At 54.6% G+C, this 15,069-nt stretch overlaps 6 protein-coding genes across 6 annotated transcripts; 4 read left to right on the forward strand and 2 right to left on the reverse strand.

Moving 5' to 3' along the window:
* Window positions 1–1,397: 1,397 nt before the first annotated feature.
* On the forward strand, window positions 1,398–3,215 carry VTN49DRAFT_6583 (uncharacterized protein; the record flags this gene model as incomplete). The annotated part of the gene is made up of 1 exon (XM_069414757.1): window positions 1,398–3,215. One exon carries the CDS (start codon window positions 1,398–1,400, stop codon window positions 3,213–3,215), a length of 1,818 nt encoding a protein of 605 aa, XP_069265971.1.
* A 191-nt stretch (window positions 3,216–3,406) lies between these two features.
* VTN49DRAFT_6584 (uncharacterized protein) lies at window positions 3,407–6,860 on the reverse strand (the record flags this gene model as incomplete). The annotated part of the gene is made up of 5 exons (XM_069414758.1): window positions 3,407–3,644; window positions 3,698–3,861; window positions 3,909–4,814; window positions 4,871–6,651; window positions 6,710–6,860. The coding sequence occupies 5 exons, from the start codon at window positions 6,858–6,860 to the stop codon at window positions 3,407–3,409; spliced, it is 3,240 nt and encodes a 1,079-aa protein (XP_069265972.1).
* A 781-nt stretch (window positions 6,861–7,641) lies between these two features.
* On the forward strand, window positions 7,642–8,922 carry VTN49DRAFT_6585 (uncharacterized protein; the record flags this gene model as incomplete). The annotated part of the gene is made up of 3 exons (XM_069414759.1): window positions 7,642–7,876; window positions 7,924–8,599; window positions 8,664–8,922. 3 exons carry the CDS (start codon window positions 7,642–7,644, stop codon window positions 8,920–8,922), a joined length of 1,170 nt encoding a protein of 389 aa, XP_069265973.1.
* Window positions 8,923–8,935: 13 nt separating this feature from the next.
* VTN49DRAFT_6586 (uncharacterized protein) lies at window positions 8,936–9,368 on the reverse strand (the record flags this gene model as incomplete). The annotated part of the gene is made up of 2 exons (XM_069414760.1): window positions 8,936–9,095; window positions 9,193–9,368. 2 exons carry the CDS (start codon window positions 9,366–9,368, stop codon window positions 8,936–8,938), a joined length of 336 nt encoding a protein of 111 aa, XP_069265974.1.
* An 863-nt stretch (window positions 9,369–10,231) lies between these two features.
* On the forward strand, window positions 10,232–12,037 carry VTN49DRAFT_6587 (uncharacterized protein; the record flags this gene model as incomplete). The annotated part of the gene is made up of 4 exons (XM_069414761.1): window positions 10,232–11,695; window positions 11,747–11,791; window positions 11,846–11,938; window positions 11,993–12,037. 4 exons carry the CDS (start codon window positions 10,232–10,234, stop codon window positions 12,035–12,037), a joined length of 1,647 nt encoding a protein of 548 aa, XP_069265975.1.
* Window positions 12,038–12,707: 670 nt separating this feature from the next.
* On the forward strand, window positions 12,708–14,978 carry VTN49DRAFT_6588 (uncharacterized protein; the record flags this gene model as incomplete). The annotated part of the gene is made up of 1 exon (XM_069414762.1): window positions 12,708–14,978. One exon carries the CDS (start codon window positions 12,708–12,710, stop codon window positions 14,976–14,978), a length of 2,271 nt encoding a protein of 756 aa, XP_069265976.1.
* Window positions 14,979–15,069: the final 91 nt, after the last annotated feature.

Consider the following 15,069-nt stretch of genomic DNA (forward strand, 5'->3'; position numbering starts at 1 on the left):
ACTGAGAGATTGAGCGATCATTTCAAAGGTGAAAAAGGAAGTGACAGTAACAAAAGTGGCATCGCTGTAAAATACAAACTCCCTTAGGATCTTCGTAATGCTGGAAGGTCCCCTGCACGGTGTCCGAAAGCATCCTCCTCATTCTCGTCCAGGTACAGAGAGCGCCGTCCCGTGTGCTCGGCATTGTCTGCTTCTCCGCCCATTGCAGGTCAGGACATACTCCGCACGGCGCCATGCAGGTTGGAAAGTAATCTGCATCGAAACGAAGCTTTGGATTTGACTCTCGCCAGCCATACGGCGAGGATTCACCTCCTCCGCCAATTGTCCCGCTCATTGACGGCTTGCAACACTTCACTCATTTTCTTTTAGGCTTAGATAGTCTTGTTTCAGGATGGGATATTCTTGCTTCACGGCTTGATATTCTTCCTGGAAGGCTTGGTGTTGCTCCATGAGAGAACCCAGGAGCATCTAGTTTTGCTCGATCTCTTCTTTGATGCCGCAAATTTCTCTGTGGAAACAGTGTACTGACCTTAGGAATCTTCGGCACAGTAGCGTAGAAATTTCCCATGGTGAGGAATGTGTTGCTGGGCCCGGTTGGTGGTGGTGGTGGTGGTAGTTTGAAGGCGGCACCTTGTTGAAAGTCTGTCGTCTATTTTGTCGTGCCCGGCGTCTGCTCCATTGACCATTACTTTGTCTTTTTGTTCTGGCATTCGTTCGTTTTCCGTTCTGGGCTATGGAAATGGATTGGAATAAATTAAGGGGAAGCTCGATATTTTGTGACGTAGACAGTCGACGAGCTATTCCCTGTCATAGCACGGAGAATACCGGGAATAAAAGAAAGTTGGGCCGCCTGTGCGTGTAAATACATGCATCATGAGAGGCGTAATGCAGGTAAATAAAGTTGTTAAGACACTGAGAGGCTGGCCGGAGCGGCCGTGTCAGTGCAATTCAAAGCGAACTGCACTGAGATTGGATCTGCCAGCCGTCAAGTCGAGCTAGTGAATTAGGGTTGGAGAGTATCAGCCTCTGTCTACGGAGTATACTTGTCTATTTTTCCATACGCGTTGGGCTTTGATTTTTGGCGCGTGGAGCTAGTGTTTGCATTGTAGAGTGGTTGGGTTGTTGGATAGTATGACTTGCGCGCTGCTAGCAGCCATCGTAGCGCGGAATGAATGAGTGATTTTCTATCATCAACTCGCCGTAAACAGCATGAAGGAAAGAAGGAAGTTGAATACCTCGAAAGAACCCGGACAGATTGAAATAGAATTGATGCCTTTCATCTGATGTATCACCAATTGAAGGCACTAGCGGCTTGGCGCGCAGTTAGTGAGGTGCATTTTAACCCCCTTCAGGAGTCAATATTGTTACTGATCGTTCACGCAGCTCTCCCGTCGTAAATGTCAGAGATGAGTGAAGAGGATCACGTTGAATCGTTCGAGATCGGAAACGCTGATGATGCATCGGACGGCTCGGCGATTGACCAACCGGTGGAAACCGACATTCCATATCAGGTGGAGGATCAACAAACAAATGACATAACCGCGCAAACATTGCAATCAGCTCTGGTTGAAAATAATGACCAGCCACAAGGGCAACCAACGCAGTCGCAGGCAGTGTCGCGACCCGGTCGCAGCATCCTGGCCGATATCCCGCCCAACATAGCGCAGATCCGACAGCTGCTCTTCGAATGCGCGGACCGGATCGAGCTCAGTGTGACCGAGTTCGAGCGCTTCTGGCCCTTTGTTGATAATGTGTGGGTGAAGCAGCGTACGAATGCCAGCAAATCGGGTCGATGCACTTCCGAGTATTACATTTGCCGTCTGCGGCGGCCGACGGTGCGGCCCCAGCAGCAACAGCAACAGCAAACAGAGCGGAAACGCGCGCGAAGAAGAACAGTTCGTGAGAAGAGCATGTGCAATGTCTCGATCAAGGTGGTGCGCAATGAGGGCCCGTTCCCGGGTATCGTGATCACGAGGACCCCGGGCAGTGACCGGCACCATCGGCATGATCTCGACCACATCGACAAGATCAAGCGCAACTCCGGGCTGATGGAGCTCGTCCGCAACGAGGCGTGCAAGGGGTATCTGCCGTCGTCCGTGTTTCACAAACTCCGCGAGGAGCCCAACAAGCTGGCCGCAGCGGGCGGCAAGCATCTGACCGTAACGGACGTGCGCAATGCGTCTGCCAAATGGCGGATGCAGAATCCGGATGTCGAGCTCGTGCCGCACCCAGGATTTCAGTATCAGCTCGGGTTCGGCATCGTCAAGGTCCAACAGCCGGATCAGCAGCAACAGGACCAGCAGGGAGACCAGCAATCTGGCGAGCAGGAAGCAGCGCCAGTCCGGCAGCTACCACCCGGCACATTACCATTCCCGCCGAAAGAATTCTCGCTCGACTTTCTGGATTCCTATTTGCCACCACCCGCTGTCATGGGCAGCAAGCCGCAATACCCCCATGTCACAGTATCCTACGCTTCATCAATGGATGGCCGACTCTCGCTAACCCCCGGCGCGCAGACAATACTTTCTGGCCCCGAAGCTAACCTCATGACACACTACCTCCGATCACGCCACGACGCAATCCTTGTCGGCGTCGGGACAATGCTAGCAGACAACCCAGAGCTCAACTGCCGACTCGAAGGCGCCGGCGGCTACGGCGGACTCGGCCGCATGTGGCAGCCCCGGCCAGTAATCATCGACCCTCTAGCTCGCTGGGATCCTCGCCCAGAAACATCACGGCTCATGCAAGCCGCAATGGACGGCCGCGGACGGCCGCCCTGGGTTATCGTCGCGCCCAACACGCAGGTCCCACCGGACCGCGTCGTGCGCCTCAAGGGCCACGGCGGGGACTACCTGTGCATCATGGAGGTTCGCCCTCCCGGGTGGCGGCTTCGGTGGCAGGCGATCTTGCATGCGCTTGCGGCAGAGGGGATCCGCAGCGTGCTGGTTGAGGGCGGTGGTCGTGTGCTCAGCGATTTACTCAGCGCAGAGCATGCGCACTTTGTTGATTCGGTAGTAGTTACGCTTGCGCCGACGTTTCTCGGTGCGCAGGGCGTCGGAGTTGCGCCGTTGCCTGGGATGGGCGAGATGGGAGCGCCCATTGCCCCAGTCGACCCGCGAGATGTCACTTGGACATTTTTGGGGAAGAATGCCATCATGTGTGGCAAGGTTGGGAGAAGGGAGCAGCAGCACGAGCAGGGCACTCAAGCCGTGTAGACCTATGTAACCATAAAAGAACCTGCAAGGCTGGTACATATAATGTGTAATACTACAAACTCGAGAGATATAAAAAAAAAAAGCATCACCTTCACAATTTTAACATACACCCATCCCCGGCAAACTACCTAACCTAACCCATCGTCGTAAATAGTCAAAACATGCAAATGCAGATCATCGTTCATGTCGTCTCAGATTTTATAGGCCACGCCCGATGTCCTCCTCCCAACGGTCACCAGCTTGATTGTTGTCGCGTCCGCGACATCGAGATCATTGTATCCGCTGAGATAGAAACCAATGACCATGACCAGGTACGTCAGAACCAGGACCGAGCCCTTGAAGTAGTTGCTCTTGCCCTCGCTGTAGACGTAGGATAGGAGGAAAACGCAGAGGATCACGCTGATCATGTCCCATTGTGGGAAGATGAGACTGTTGTGGTTAGCAACCATGGCGGAGAATCAAAAGCGGATAAGGGTTCGTACTTGAATGAATGACTCAGCAATTCAGAAGGATCTACGAATCGGGTATGGATGGCAGAGAAGAGAACGAGAGCAGGGACCTGCAGCAAACACACTTGCAGCGCGTAGGCGGATCCGATTTCCATTGACAAAGCAATGTTCCCGTTGATGGCGAACGAGATGGCGTTCTGGTTCTTGTTAGACTTGACTCAGAAGGAAGGATAGAGGAACATACAAGAAATTCTGTCGTATTCGGAACCAAGGCAAAGAGAGTGATGCCCAGGAACTTTTCGTCGATATCGAAGTTGGTCAGCACAACATCCACCGTGTTAACCAGGATCTCCGCAATGACGGCATAGAGAATTGTAGCCACCAGCAGGATGATAGAACTCTTTGTTTTGCTCCAATTCGGCGCGTCGTGCCCATGCCCACCGCTGTCCGCAGCTGGAGTTGCCTCTTCGTGCTCTTCAGCACCGCCTCCGGTGGTAGCCATTTTGCTCAACTCGTGCCGGATGTTGTTAGCTGCAGAAGCGTGTTGGGACCGACGCAGTCCTGCTGCATCCCGGGCGGCGACCGTTGCGGCTGTGGCTGCGACCTCCGCCACCTGACGTGTCAGAGACTGATTGTCCTCGTCTGTCAGTCCTTGAAGGTGCAGTCCCTGGCGTGACCCAGAAGATCCGGCGGGACCGTCCCCGTCTACTCCCACACCAGATGAATTACCCTCAGCGTGCTCCGCATTGCCACCAGATAACCCAAAGTGGTTCAGCGACTGGCCGAGGACCCGCTTGTAAAACTGCGAATCCCGAATCGAGGAGGAGCGGCGGGCATCGTTCCCCGAGGCTAGAATTGGGCTGTCCTCGAGACGTGCCTGGCGTGGGCCAGGCGGCGGTTCCGTTGAGGTGTGCGCCGGCTTCTTTTCCTCGGTATCTGTCGCCCAGATGACTGCTGCATGGGTTCGCAGAGTGAACCACAGGCCGATGATGTACGAAAGGAACAGAAATACAGCGCAGAACCAGGTGAATGGTTGGACAGCCTCGATGAAGAACGCATCACCGATGGCAGGAACTTGGGAAAAGTAACAGCGACGGCAATCGCGCGAATCTGGGTCTCCATGGACGCACATATTGCATACAAGCTCATGCTGTTTCCATTTAGCCCACAACACCGACTGCGAATTTGGAGAACTGATATACGTACCCTGCCGTAGATCTGGTAGAACAATGTCGGCCCAAAGGCAGCTATCACCGCGAAGAGCAGCATCGTTGACGTTACTCCGGCGGATTTCACATTGAATCTCTGGGTTTTCCGTTTGATTGCGCCGAAGCACATGGATAGTCCCGGCAGGAACAAGATGCCGGCGAAGATACTGCCAATAATGCTGCCCTCGACCAGTTGCGCCTTACCTTCACTCAGGGCAACGCAGTACAAGTATACCTCCACGATAGTCGAGAAGAAGGCATTGATGGCTGCGCCGAGACCCATCGACGACTGCGCGGAGATGGATGCCACGGCCTGACCAATGAAATATGCTAGTGGAATGATCGAAATCAGTGCCAGCGTAAAGACCACCCCGGGATGAGCGATTCCGCTCTTTAGGCCCAGCACTTCGCCCAGCACAAAGTGGTCGAAGATCACAAACACTACCACACTGAGCAAGTTGATAAGGAAAATATTCGTCCCATCCACCGTATACTTCCAGTACCGTAAGCCGGCGGCACGATAGGTGCATAGCAGAATTGATGACGTTGGGCTTGCCGGCAGTCGAGAAAAGCTGTCATCGGAATGGAACGAGAGGGCAAGAGGGTGACGACGAAGGTGGTCCACCAGGATGTCCATCACGCGAGCCATGGGAATCCAGAAGACCAACAGCCAGCAGACGAGCGACACCAAAAGCATCAAAGGGCCGATTAGGAAGTAGAAGAAAGCGAAAAACACCACCCGACCTAGACTCCATCGACCGCGGCCGAAGAGTCTGCGCTTCGTCCGGGATGACTGGCCACCACGGAAACTTCTACTCCCCGTTCGGCCCAGTAGACTGTCGTGCTCACTGTACTCTGAATCAACGCTGTTCCTTCGTCGGCCCACGAGGGAACGGCTACTCTGGGGCCCAAAAAATAGGCGGCCATATTCGAGGTCGCCGCTCTGCCACTGTTCGTACTCGCTGATACTACGCCCTTCACCCTCGTCTTCTTCCGCATAATGCTCGTCCGAGTCTAGGCGAACAAAGGAGCCAAATGGGTAGAATAGGTAGCGGGCCAGGCCCAGAAATACTCTGCCGTAGTTGGCGCCGTCGGGGGAAAACACGCACAGAAAGCACGCAATCGCTCCCAGAAGAGCCGCTAGTGCAAGCCACCAGCCGAAAAAGATTGTCCATAGCAGATTGACCATGAACAAAACATTGTTTACACGACCGCCGGGAGAAGAATGGATATCGCCTTCGGCGGTCCTCTGAACTGAGCGGCTTTTCTTGTACAGCGCGGGCTTCCAGATCCTTATACCAAATGGATGTGTCTGATTGATGGCCTGCTGGCGATCTTTCAGCGTAAAGCTCTCGGCGTCGCTGACGTTGTCATCCTCCAGCTGCCCATCCACATGTTCGTCAGGCGATGTGGTATCCTCCGCACCAGAACTGGATTCGGGCAGTCTGAAATCATCATCGTCATCACGATATGACTGAACACGCGTCAGCGAAGAAGGCGGAACGTGTCCTCGCCGGCGAAAGACTGAGCTCTTCCTCCTCGTTAGACGCGAGGAGGCTTCTGCGTAGTCCTGCTCAACCTCGTCGATGTCGTCGTCGACGGAGAATTCCTGTCCGCGGTGCGGCGTCACGCGTTTCGAAGAAGCTCGCCGCGTTGCCGGGGGCTTTTTCTGTCTCTCCGTGTGTGGCGTGGCAGTTGCCGACAACTGCGCCTGGCGCTGAGAGCGAGACGCCGGCTCGTCCTCCTGCCGCAGAGTTTGCTCAGGGGAGGTAATCGTGCCTGAACGGCCAGGTGGTCGGTTAGCGCAGTCGAACACGACGCGTCGGGGACTCCATACCGTAGCCTGCCGACCGATGGGCCGGCACTCGACGCACCGTTTCCGTCGATCGGTTCTCCTGTGGGTATATCATTGGTGTCGTTGCTGGACTGGGGCCGTCTGAAGGTGGCTGTCGAGGCGCCGCCGGGGGATCCTCTGAATCTTGGGCCATGGCGATCTATCGTGAATCTGCGCACTCGCCAAGTGGGCAGAAACAATGGCCTTTGTCTATTTACAGGAATCTGTAGCTATTGTTTTGGCTGCGAACATGGCGCAGAGCAGGATTCCCAAGCGAACCCTGCTTAATCAATGGGGAAGCTCTCGAACGCCCACAGTGCAGTTCGGCAATAACCACACTGTAGAGCCAAGAATTTGCAGGCTCCTCCTGGGTGCCAGAAGAGCTGGAGGAGTGGGTGAAGTTGAGCTTGGATGGCGGTTTTAGCGGAGAGGTCAGTCTGGGGTCTTAAAAGGTGGGCACTAGCACCGATCAACGTTCATATGACCTGATAAGCAGGCAAAAAGATTTTCTGCACATGATAAGGTAAAACCGGTAGAATTCACGAGCAATTCGATGGATTACCGGCCGTTCCTCCGTCATGCTACATTACTGAGTCGAATTGCGACATTCATTGAGCCCATATGCAGTGTTCTGCAAGAAGCTTGACCTCGGCACTAAGTCACGTGATCCAAAGCCACAGGGAAGCTCAGGTTCAGCCACCTGTGGCTGGTGTTTCCTCTGGATGGCATCAGAGTGCCGACACGCCATCAAGCGTGCCTGGAAGCTTCCGCCGTCCGGCGCAATTCGTCCAACACGTCCTCCGCTGCCCAACCTGATCGTCTTCTGATTTTAAGTTTCGGCACTGTTGCTTTGTTCTTTTTATTTTGCTCACTTTGGTGGAAGCTAGTGAACAGGAGTCCCTGGTCCAGTGCGCTTGCGCGATCCATCGGTCATCATGGCCCTGGATAACTACTACAAGAACAAGATCGAGGCCCTGAAACTCGAGATCCTCCAAGGACAAGCTCATTTGCGACGATTAGAGGCTCAGCGCAATGAGTACAACTCGCGAGTGCGACTACTACGGGAGGAACTCGGCTTGTTGCAACAGCCGGGTTCGTACGTTGGTGAGGTCGTCAAGGTGATGAGCACCAAGAAGGTGCTGGTGAAGGTGCATCCTGAGGGGAAATATGGTACGTCGCAGAATTTTACTCTGTTGGTAACCAACTAACCGCCGTAGTTGTCGATGTTGCCGACGGGGTCGACATCTCCAAATTGACCGTTGGCAAGCGAGTCGCTCTTCTGTCGGACACATACAAACTCGAGAAGATTCTCCCGTCGTCGGTCGATCCGCTCGTCTCGTTGATGATGGTGGAGAAGGTGCCCGACAGCACATACGACATGATTGGCGGGTTGGATAAACAAATCAAGGAAATCAAGGAGGTGATTGAGCTGGGTCTGAATCACCCGGAACTGTTCGAGTCGCTCGGTATTGCGCAGCCCAAGGGAGTGCTCTTGTACGGACCGCCTGGGACGGGCAAGACCCTCTTGGCGCGTGCCGTTGCGCATCATTCCAACTGCAAGTTCATCCGTGTCAGCGGGTCGGAACTCGTCCAGAAATACATTGGAGAGGGTAGCCGGATGGTTCGAGAGCTGTTCGTTATGGCGCGTGAGCATGCGCCTAGCATCATTTTCATGGATGAGATCGACAGTATCGGCTCGAGCCGTGTTGAGGGCAGCAGTGGTGGTGACTCTGAGGTGCAGCGGACCATGCTGGAGCTCCTCAACCAGTTGGACGGCTTCGAGCCTACCAAGAATATCAAGGTGATCATGGCTACAAATCGACTGGATATCCTAGATCCGGCCTTGTTGCGACCTGGGCGGATTGATCGAAAGATTGAATTCCCGCCACCGACGTGAGTGCCCCTTTGGCATCACTGACTCAAGACTATTGTTACTGATCGATGACGCGGCCTGCAGGACCGAAGCACGCGCGGATATTCTACGCATCCATTCCCGGTCGATGAACTTGACGCGAGGGATCGACCTGAACAAGATTGCCGAGAAGATGAACGGTTGCTCTGGGGCCGAGTTGAAGGGGGTGTGCACTGAAGCCGGCATGTACGCGTTGCGAGAGCGGCGGGTCCATGTTACGCAGGAGGACTTTGACCTGGCCACTGCCAAGATTCTCAACAAGCACGACGACAAGGAAGTCAGTCTGGGCAAGGTGTGGAAGTAAGCACTCATATAACTTATGTGGGGGAGGGAATTCCAGCTTGGGGTGTTTGTCTCGCATGTACTTGTAGGCCAATTGGCATGAGTTCCACGGTTTCCATAGAATCTAATGCCGGATTGAAGTTGCATATGATACTGTGCTTGCCAAGACCGATGTTGTGCTGTCCAGCTTGCCTCCTATAAATGACTTGTCCTTTCCATTCTGACATCTGATGGTTGTCCTCGCCCTTGTCGTCCATGGGTTGGCTCATCATCAGAGCCGAAGAATCCCTACTGTGTCTTCACCGATAGCCGTTCTGGGCAAACTACTCTTGTCGGACCGGAATGAACCGAGTCCTCGTACAATTGGGAGAACCGACCGGGAGGAACTCCGGACGCGACATTGCCCAACCAACATCCAGTCAACCGGAGTTGCAGGGAGGAGAATGAGGCGAGCAATGGTTGAATCATTGAATTTCTCGCCGATGGTTGGTGCAGTTGCAGGTGATTGCACACATCTAGACCATACCAGTTCATGGATGGTTCCAAAGAGTCTTGTGAGGGGAATCCATCCTAATTTCCATCGGGTGATTCGATTGTTGGAAGCTCTATCGATGCTTTTATCAATCAGCCTTATCTTTCGGCTTTCGCGACTCCGCATTGAGATTTGTTCCTCTGCAGATCCCGCCAAGCCCGCGTCCAATACTGTATTAACAACGTAGCCTTTTCTTTTTCCGTAATTTGAAAGTTTCTGCTATGATATGGCAATTGCATGACAGAGATTGATGCCACGAGGGCCTTATCAAGTTAGGTCCCCCAAGAGGCAGAATCGAAGCACACCGCTTGATCCCCGATCAGATGACTCAAACGACCAGCTCCTAGTCTTGGGCAATTTGGCCTCGGATCCACCGGACGCTCTGGTCCTCTTGGAAGGTTGTTGGGCTCCAGAAATTTTTGAGTTTTTCCCCTGTTGGCAAAGCGGTTCAGCTTTCTCCGCATGGGTCCAACATGCCCCAAAGTCAGATGAGTCTCCTTATTTTTTTTTTTTTTTTTATTCAGGGCCAAGCTGGCCAACTCACCGCAAGCCCTAATCAGACATTGCCAACTAGTTTAATTCCCGTAGACCTCTCCCTCTTCTTCACGCACCAGCTTCAACATTGAAGCCGTATTAATCCATCGATTCCGTGGTGTGCATTCGTTCCTACTTCTTTTAATTTAATATTGTTGTCTCTCGCACTGGTTATTGATCTTGAGTCGTCACATCGCCGTTGTGTTTTCGATAAGGCCAGCAACACTACCGCAGGGCACGTCAAACAAAGTATCAAGAGAACACAATGTCGGCAGCGGTGCAGAGCACGGCCGACGCTTTGCAGTCAGAGTTGCAGCGTGCTAGGACGGCGCTGCAGGAGATCCATCCCAATGTCGCCCCATGTCTCCCCGAGGACGCCACCACCACTGGCGCCATGGCCGTCTACCGGAACAACCTGTTGAGCCAGAATCCCGCACTGTTTGCAGGAGAACAGCGCCTGACGCTGAAAGATTTGGGCTTAGTGACGGTGCGCGAAGTCGCCGAGACCCCTAAGACCGTGCTGTCGCCGCAGAAGGAGAACCCTCCGACGAAGACGCCGCCCCGGGCGTCGTTGGAGGGCGTCCTCACAAACACCCTAATTTTAGATCATCTCATGCCGCTGCTTAGCGTCTCCTCGATTATGGCGTTGACAGCGACGTCGAAAACCTTGCGGTCCCTGATTCGCGAAACTCCGTACGTGTTCCGGCATCTGGACTTGACGACCTGTCGGGGCGCAGATGTCCCGGATATTGGGCCGATCGACGTGGGTGGAGAAGTATGGCGAAGTGAAAGGATGGACGAGTCAATAACGGAGGAGGAGTTTTATGCTGGGCCACTGCGGGGAATCTTCTCGCGACTGGAGCGGCAGTCCATCCTGTCCACGGTACGCACGCTGGTGCTGGATGGGTTATCGGTCCCTGCGGAGCTGGTATCCGAGATCATCCTGAATGATCGGTTTAATGTGAACATTCTGTCGATTCGAGAGTGCAAGAACCTCAACGAACGTCGGCTCATGCAGGTTCTGCAGTATGCCGTCCGCCCTGGACGTCCGGCGGGCACGCCGAGAGTGCGCGGCATTTACCATTTTACGCCTAAGCAGTTGAAGCGGCCAGCGCCGCGGATCCGGGACTGGTGGCGGGAAAAGTCGAAGGGAACTTCGCCTAGCGAACCTGCTAATAATGGCTGGGAACACCTCAACCAATGGTACCAACCATTCGGCCGCGTGATCCGCAGCAGGCTTGAGGACGGCTGGGCCCAGACGCTTCAGAAATGCGAGGGTATCATTGCCTTTGACGCTGTCCTGTGCCGTGGGCCACGGCACAACGTCGATCTCTACTCCTCGAGCAACACAACCCGACCGCGCCCGGAGGAAGGGCTTCTCCCGCCAGCCGTTGCGACGGTGGCACTCGGCCCGCGTGGTTGTGACGGCTGCCGCACGTGTCCCGAGGGGCCTGCCATCTGGCCGGAGTCGCCGGAGGAGCATTTCCCGTTGCGCAGCCCCATCCCGCTGCATTCGTCGAAGATTACAGATGCTAAGCGGCCGGTGGCCAAGGGTGAAACCGCCGTCATGATCGTGCGCTGCGCGGACTGTCTTCGGAATCGGTGGTGCCATCGGTGCCAGAAGTGGTTTTGCTTCCAATGTTTGCCGCGCCCGGAGGAAGATGCGGCGCGTCTCAGTCTTCACCAGACAGCCACTCAAGGGCCTCGCGATCCCTCGGAAGAGCGGAGGGTATGGTCAAACTCCTTCTATTGGAACCACTAGTCACTGATGCGAATATAGAGCGGACCCGGCGTAAGCAGCGACTGCTGGGAATGCGGTCCAACGGTAAGCTGCCCACAAATGCTACCTGAAGCAACGGCTTGAGCTGACTTGTTTCAGTGTGCCAGCTGCAAGGCGGAGGTTCAGCGCACCTGCGTCAGCTGCCAAAACCAATACTGCATCGAGCATAACGTGGGCTGCTCATCGAGGAAGGCATGTTAATGACTCCCCCTTTATGGTTTGCGCCACGATACTAACGGCGTTTAGTGCTCCCGGTGCAATAATTTGCGGCGCCTAGGGCGGGATCTCTGATGAAATTGCTACATGTGGTTTTATCATACATAATCAGGGGTATTTAGGGCCATAGAGGACAGGCATCTCATCTCCATGAGTGACGATAGATCGTTGGACATAATGGGACTCACGACTCTTATTCTTACGGATTCTTCCTACGGTAGGCAATGGTTTCTACTATTCTGCCTTGAGACTATTGGGTATTTTGGCTATGATGACCATCGGCCATTGTCTGCGTAGGGTTTCTACAGAGCAATCTCCCCATGAGGCCTTCCCACTTCATATTTCGTCCTGTGCCTTTCTCTAGCTAGTTCGAGCACTTGAAACCTAGACATTCCGACCACTGGCGAAATCCCTTTTGCGAGAGATGCTGGGCCGACTTCCCTGTCTTTGGCGTCTAATGTACATTAGGTTAGTTAATAAACATCAATCTTCAACATAAACACTGACTTTCCCTGTGACTTTCATATGTTTTCTGAGGCAGCAGCATTACGTCATCGACAAAGTGCATGATTGGCGGAGGTATATTGACGATTGATAAGATAAGATCTGCGCGGAGCATCTTCCAGAAGACACCCGATTCCAGTCTGAATAATCGCAAAAGCTGCGCCCAGTGTGCTATCTACACCTATAAGTGGGCATTGACCTTAACATGTTAGTTGTGTGGAGTGCATAATTGCCAGTAGCTATGGCAGAAGAAGCAAATTCTCTGAAATGGTCGTCGCAGCTGGCCGTCACCCCCGCTTTACGCACGCCCAAGCTGCCGGGTGACAAGATCCTGCTGCCGCAGTCTGCGCTCGAACAGCTGCTGGCTGCCGCGCCGGTCGTCGAAACGCCGTCGTCCGATTATTCTCGCAACAGCGCACGCGCGTATACGCCTGGATTTGATCCGTTTAATCCTTACACGTTTGCCGCAGAAGCACGTGCCCGCGCCCGCGCCGCCGCTCTCGATAGCGACGCGTTGGTATCTCGACAGCCGCAGCTGCCGCATCCGTTGACATTTCGGATCGTTAATCCGCGGAATGGACGGGTAATTAATGCCGGGATTAGGGAATTTTCCGCTGCAGAAGGGGAAGTTAGTCTGAGCGGGTTCCTGCGAGAGGCGCTCGGGGTGGAGGAGGAGGATAAGGGCGAAGCTCCTACCGTGACGGTACAAGCGCGATCATTACCTAAGGGAACGTACGTGCGTTTGCGACCGCTGGAGGCGGGGTATGATCCGGAGGATTGGAAGGCACTGCTGGAGCGGCACTTACGGGAGAACTTTACGACGTTGACGACGGGTGAGGTTTTGGAAATTCGTGGAGGGGCTGGTCATGGAGACTTTAAGTTCTTGGTTGATAAGCTCCGACCAGAAGGCGATGGGATATGCATCGTCGACACCGATCTGGAGGTTGATATCGAGCCGCTGAGCGAAGAGCAGGCGCTCGAGACGCTAAGGAGGCGGCAGGCTAAAGCGGCGCGTGCGCCGGGGACGAGAGAAGGCAGTTCTATAGGAGGCGCCGTGATGCAAGGGCAAGAAACAAGGGGTCAGGTGCGACGGGGGGAGTACGTCGATTATGAGCTGCGCGAGTGGGACCGTGACGACGGCATCCAGGTCGAGCTGGAAGCGGCGGACGGTGTCGATCTAGATATCCTGCTCAGTCCACTGTCGGCGCGACAACGCGCACGTCCGAGGATAGATGAGTACGTGTTTGCCGACCTGTCGACCAGTTCATCCAAGCGGATCCGACTGGAGCGAACAAATATCGAGCTAGCCGACGCCGAGGCGTTATACGTATCAGTCCATGCATTCACTCCGCCGGACTCGGGAAACGATGCTGGAGGACCTCCTGTTCAATACAGCCTTCGCATTGTCAAGACGTCGCAAGCCGAGTCGAGCGAGACGCAGAAAGAGTCGGCCCCCCTGGCGGCCGAGGACGAGGTGGAATGCAAAAACTGCCACCAACTTGTTCCGAAACGTACGTTGTTCCTGCACGAAAATTTTTGTCTGCGCAACAACGTCTTTTGCCCGAAATGCGGTGGCGTATTCCAAAAATCGTCGGCCGAGTGGCAGAATCACTGGCACTGCGAGGAACACCCAGAGGTTCACGGCAACGACACAAGCAGCAGGGCAAAACACACATATGTCTCCCATACGCGACACAATTGCGCATCGTGCGGACATGAAGCCCCAACCCTCCCCGCGCTGGCTCAGCACCGCACCACGCTCTGCCCCGGCAAGCTCATCCTGTGCCAGTTCTGCCACCTACTTGTCCCACAGCAAGGCGAGGGTGACCCGGACCCAACCGACCCAGAGGTCCTCCTCTCAGGCCTGACACCGCACGAGCTAATCGATGGCGGCCGCACCACCGAATGCCACCTTTGCGGCCGCATCACCCGCCTACGAGACATGAAGGCTCACCTCGCACATCACAACCTCGAGCGTCTCTCACGAAAACCACCGGCCATCTGCGCGAACCGCAACTGCGGCCGCACCTTATCCGGCGGGAAGACAGCCAATGACTCTTCCAACCCTCTCGGCCTCTGCTCCATCTGCTTTGGCCCGTTGTACGCCAATGTCTATGACCCAGATGGCAAGGTTTTACGGCGAAGAGTCGAGCGACGATATCTCACGCAGTTGCTGAGCGGATGTGGGAAGCCGTTTTGCCGAAATACGCAGTACTGCAAGACGGCCGCCGCCTCTGCGCCGTCAGATTCCTCGTCACGGCCACCGTCCACCACGGCAGGAATCTTGCCGTATATCCGCCCGCTGGTGACAAATCCCCAGGAGAACGGGTACTGGTTCTGCGTGGATGAAATCAGTCAAACACGCCGGCGACTCGCGGATATGCTTGCCGCGGAGGGCGTGTATGAGCTCGCCTGGTGCGTGGCAGCCGTGGAGGCTGCAGGAGGGCAGCTAGATAGGGCAAGGGAGTGGCTATCATCTTGGGCAGTGCGCAAAGATGAAAAGAAGAATTAATCGATAGACTTATTTTTGTGTATCAATCTAACTACCCTATCGTTACATCAATCCAATCCATGCATCAAAAAAAGAAACAAAAAAAAACATT

The sequence above is a fragment of the Thermomyces lanuginosus genome (assembly GCF_041956635.1).
Source record: "Thermomyces lanuginosus strain ATCC 200065 unplaced genomic scaffold VTN49scaffold_40, whole genome shotgun sequence".
Taxonomy (NCBI): Eukaryota; Fungi; Ascomycota; class Eurotiomycetes; order Eurotiales; family Trichocomaceae; genus Thermomyces; species Thermomyces lanuginosus.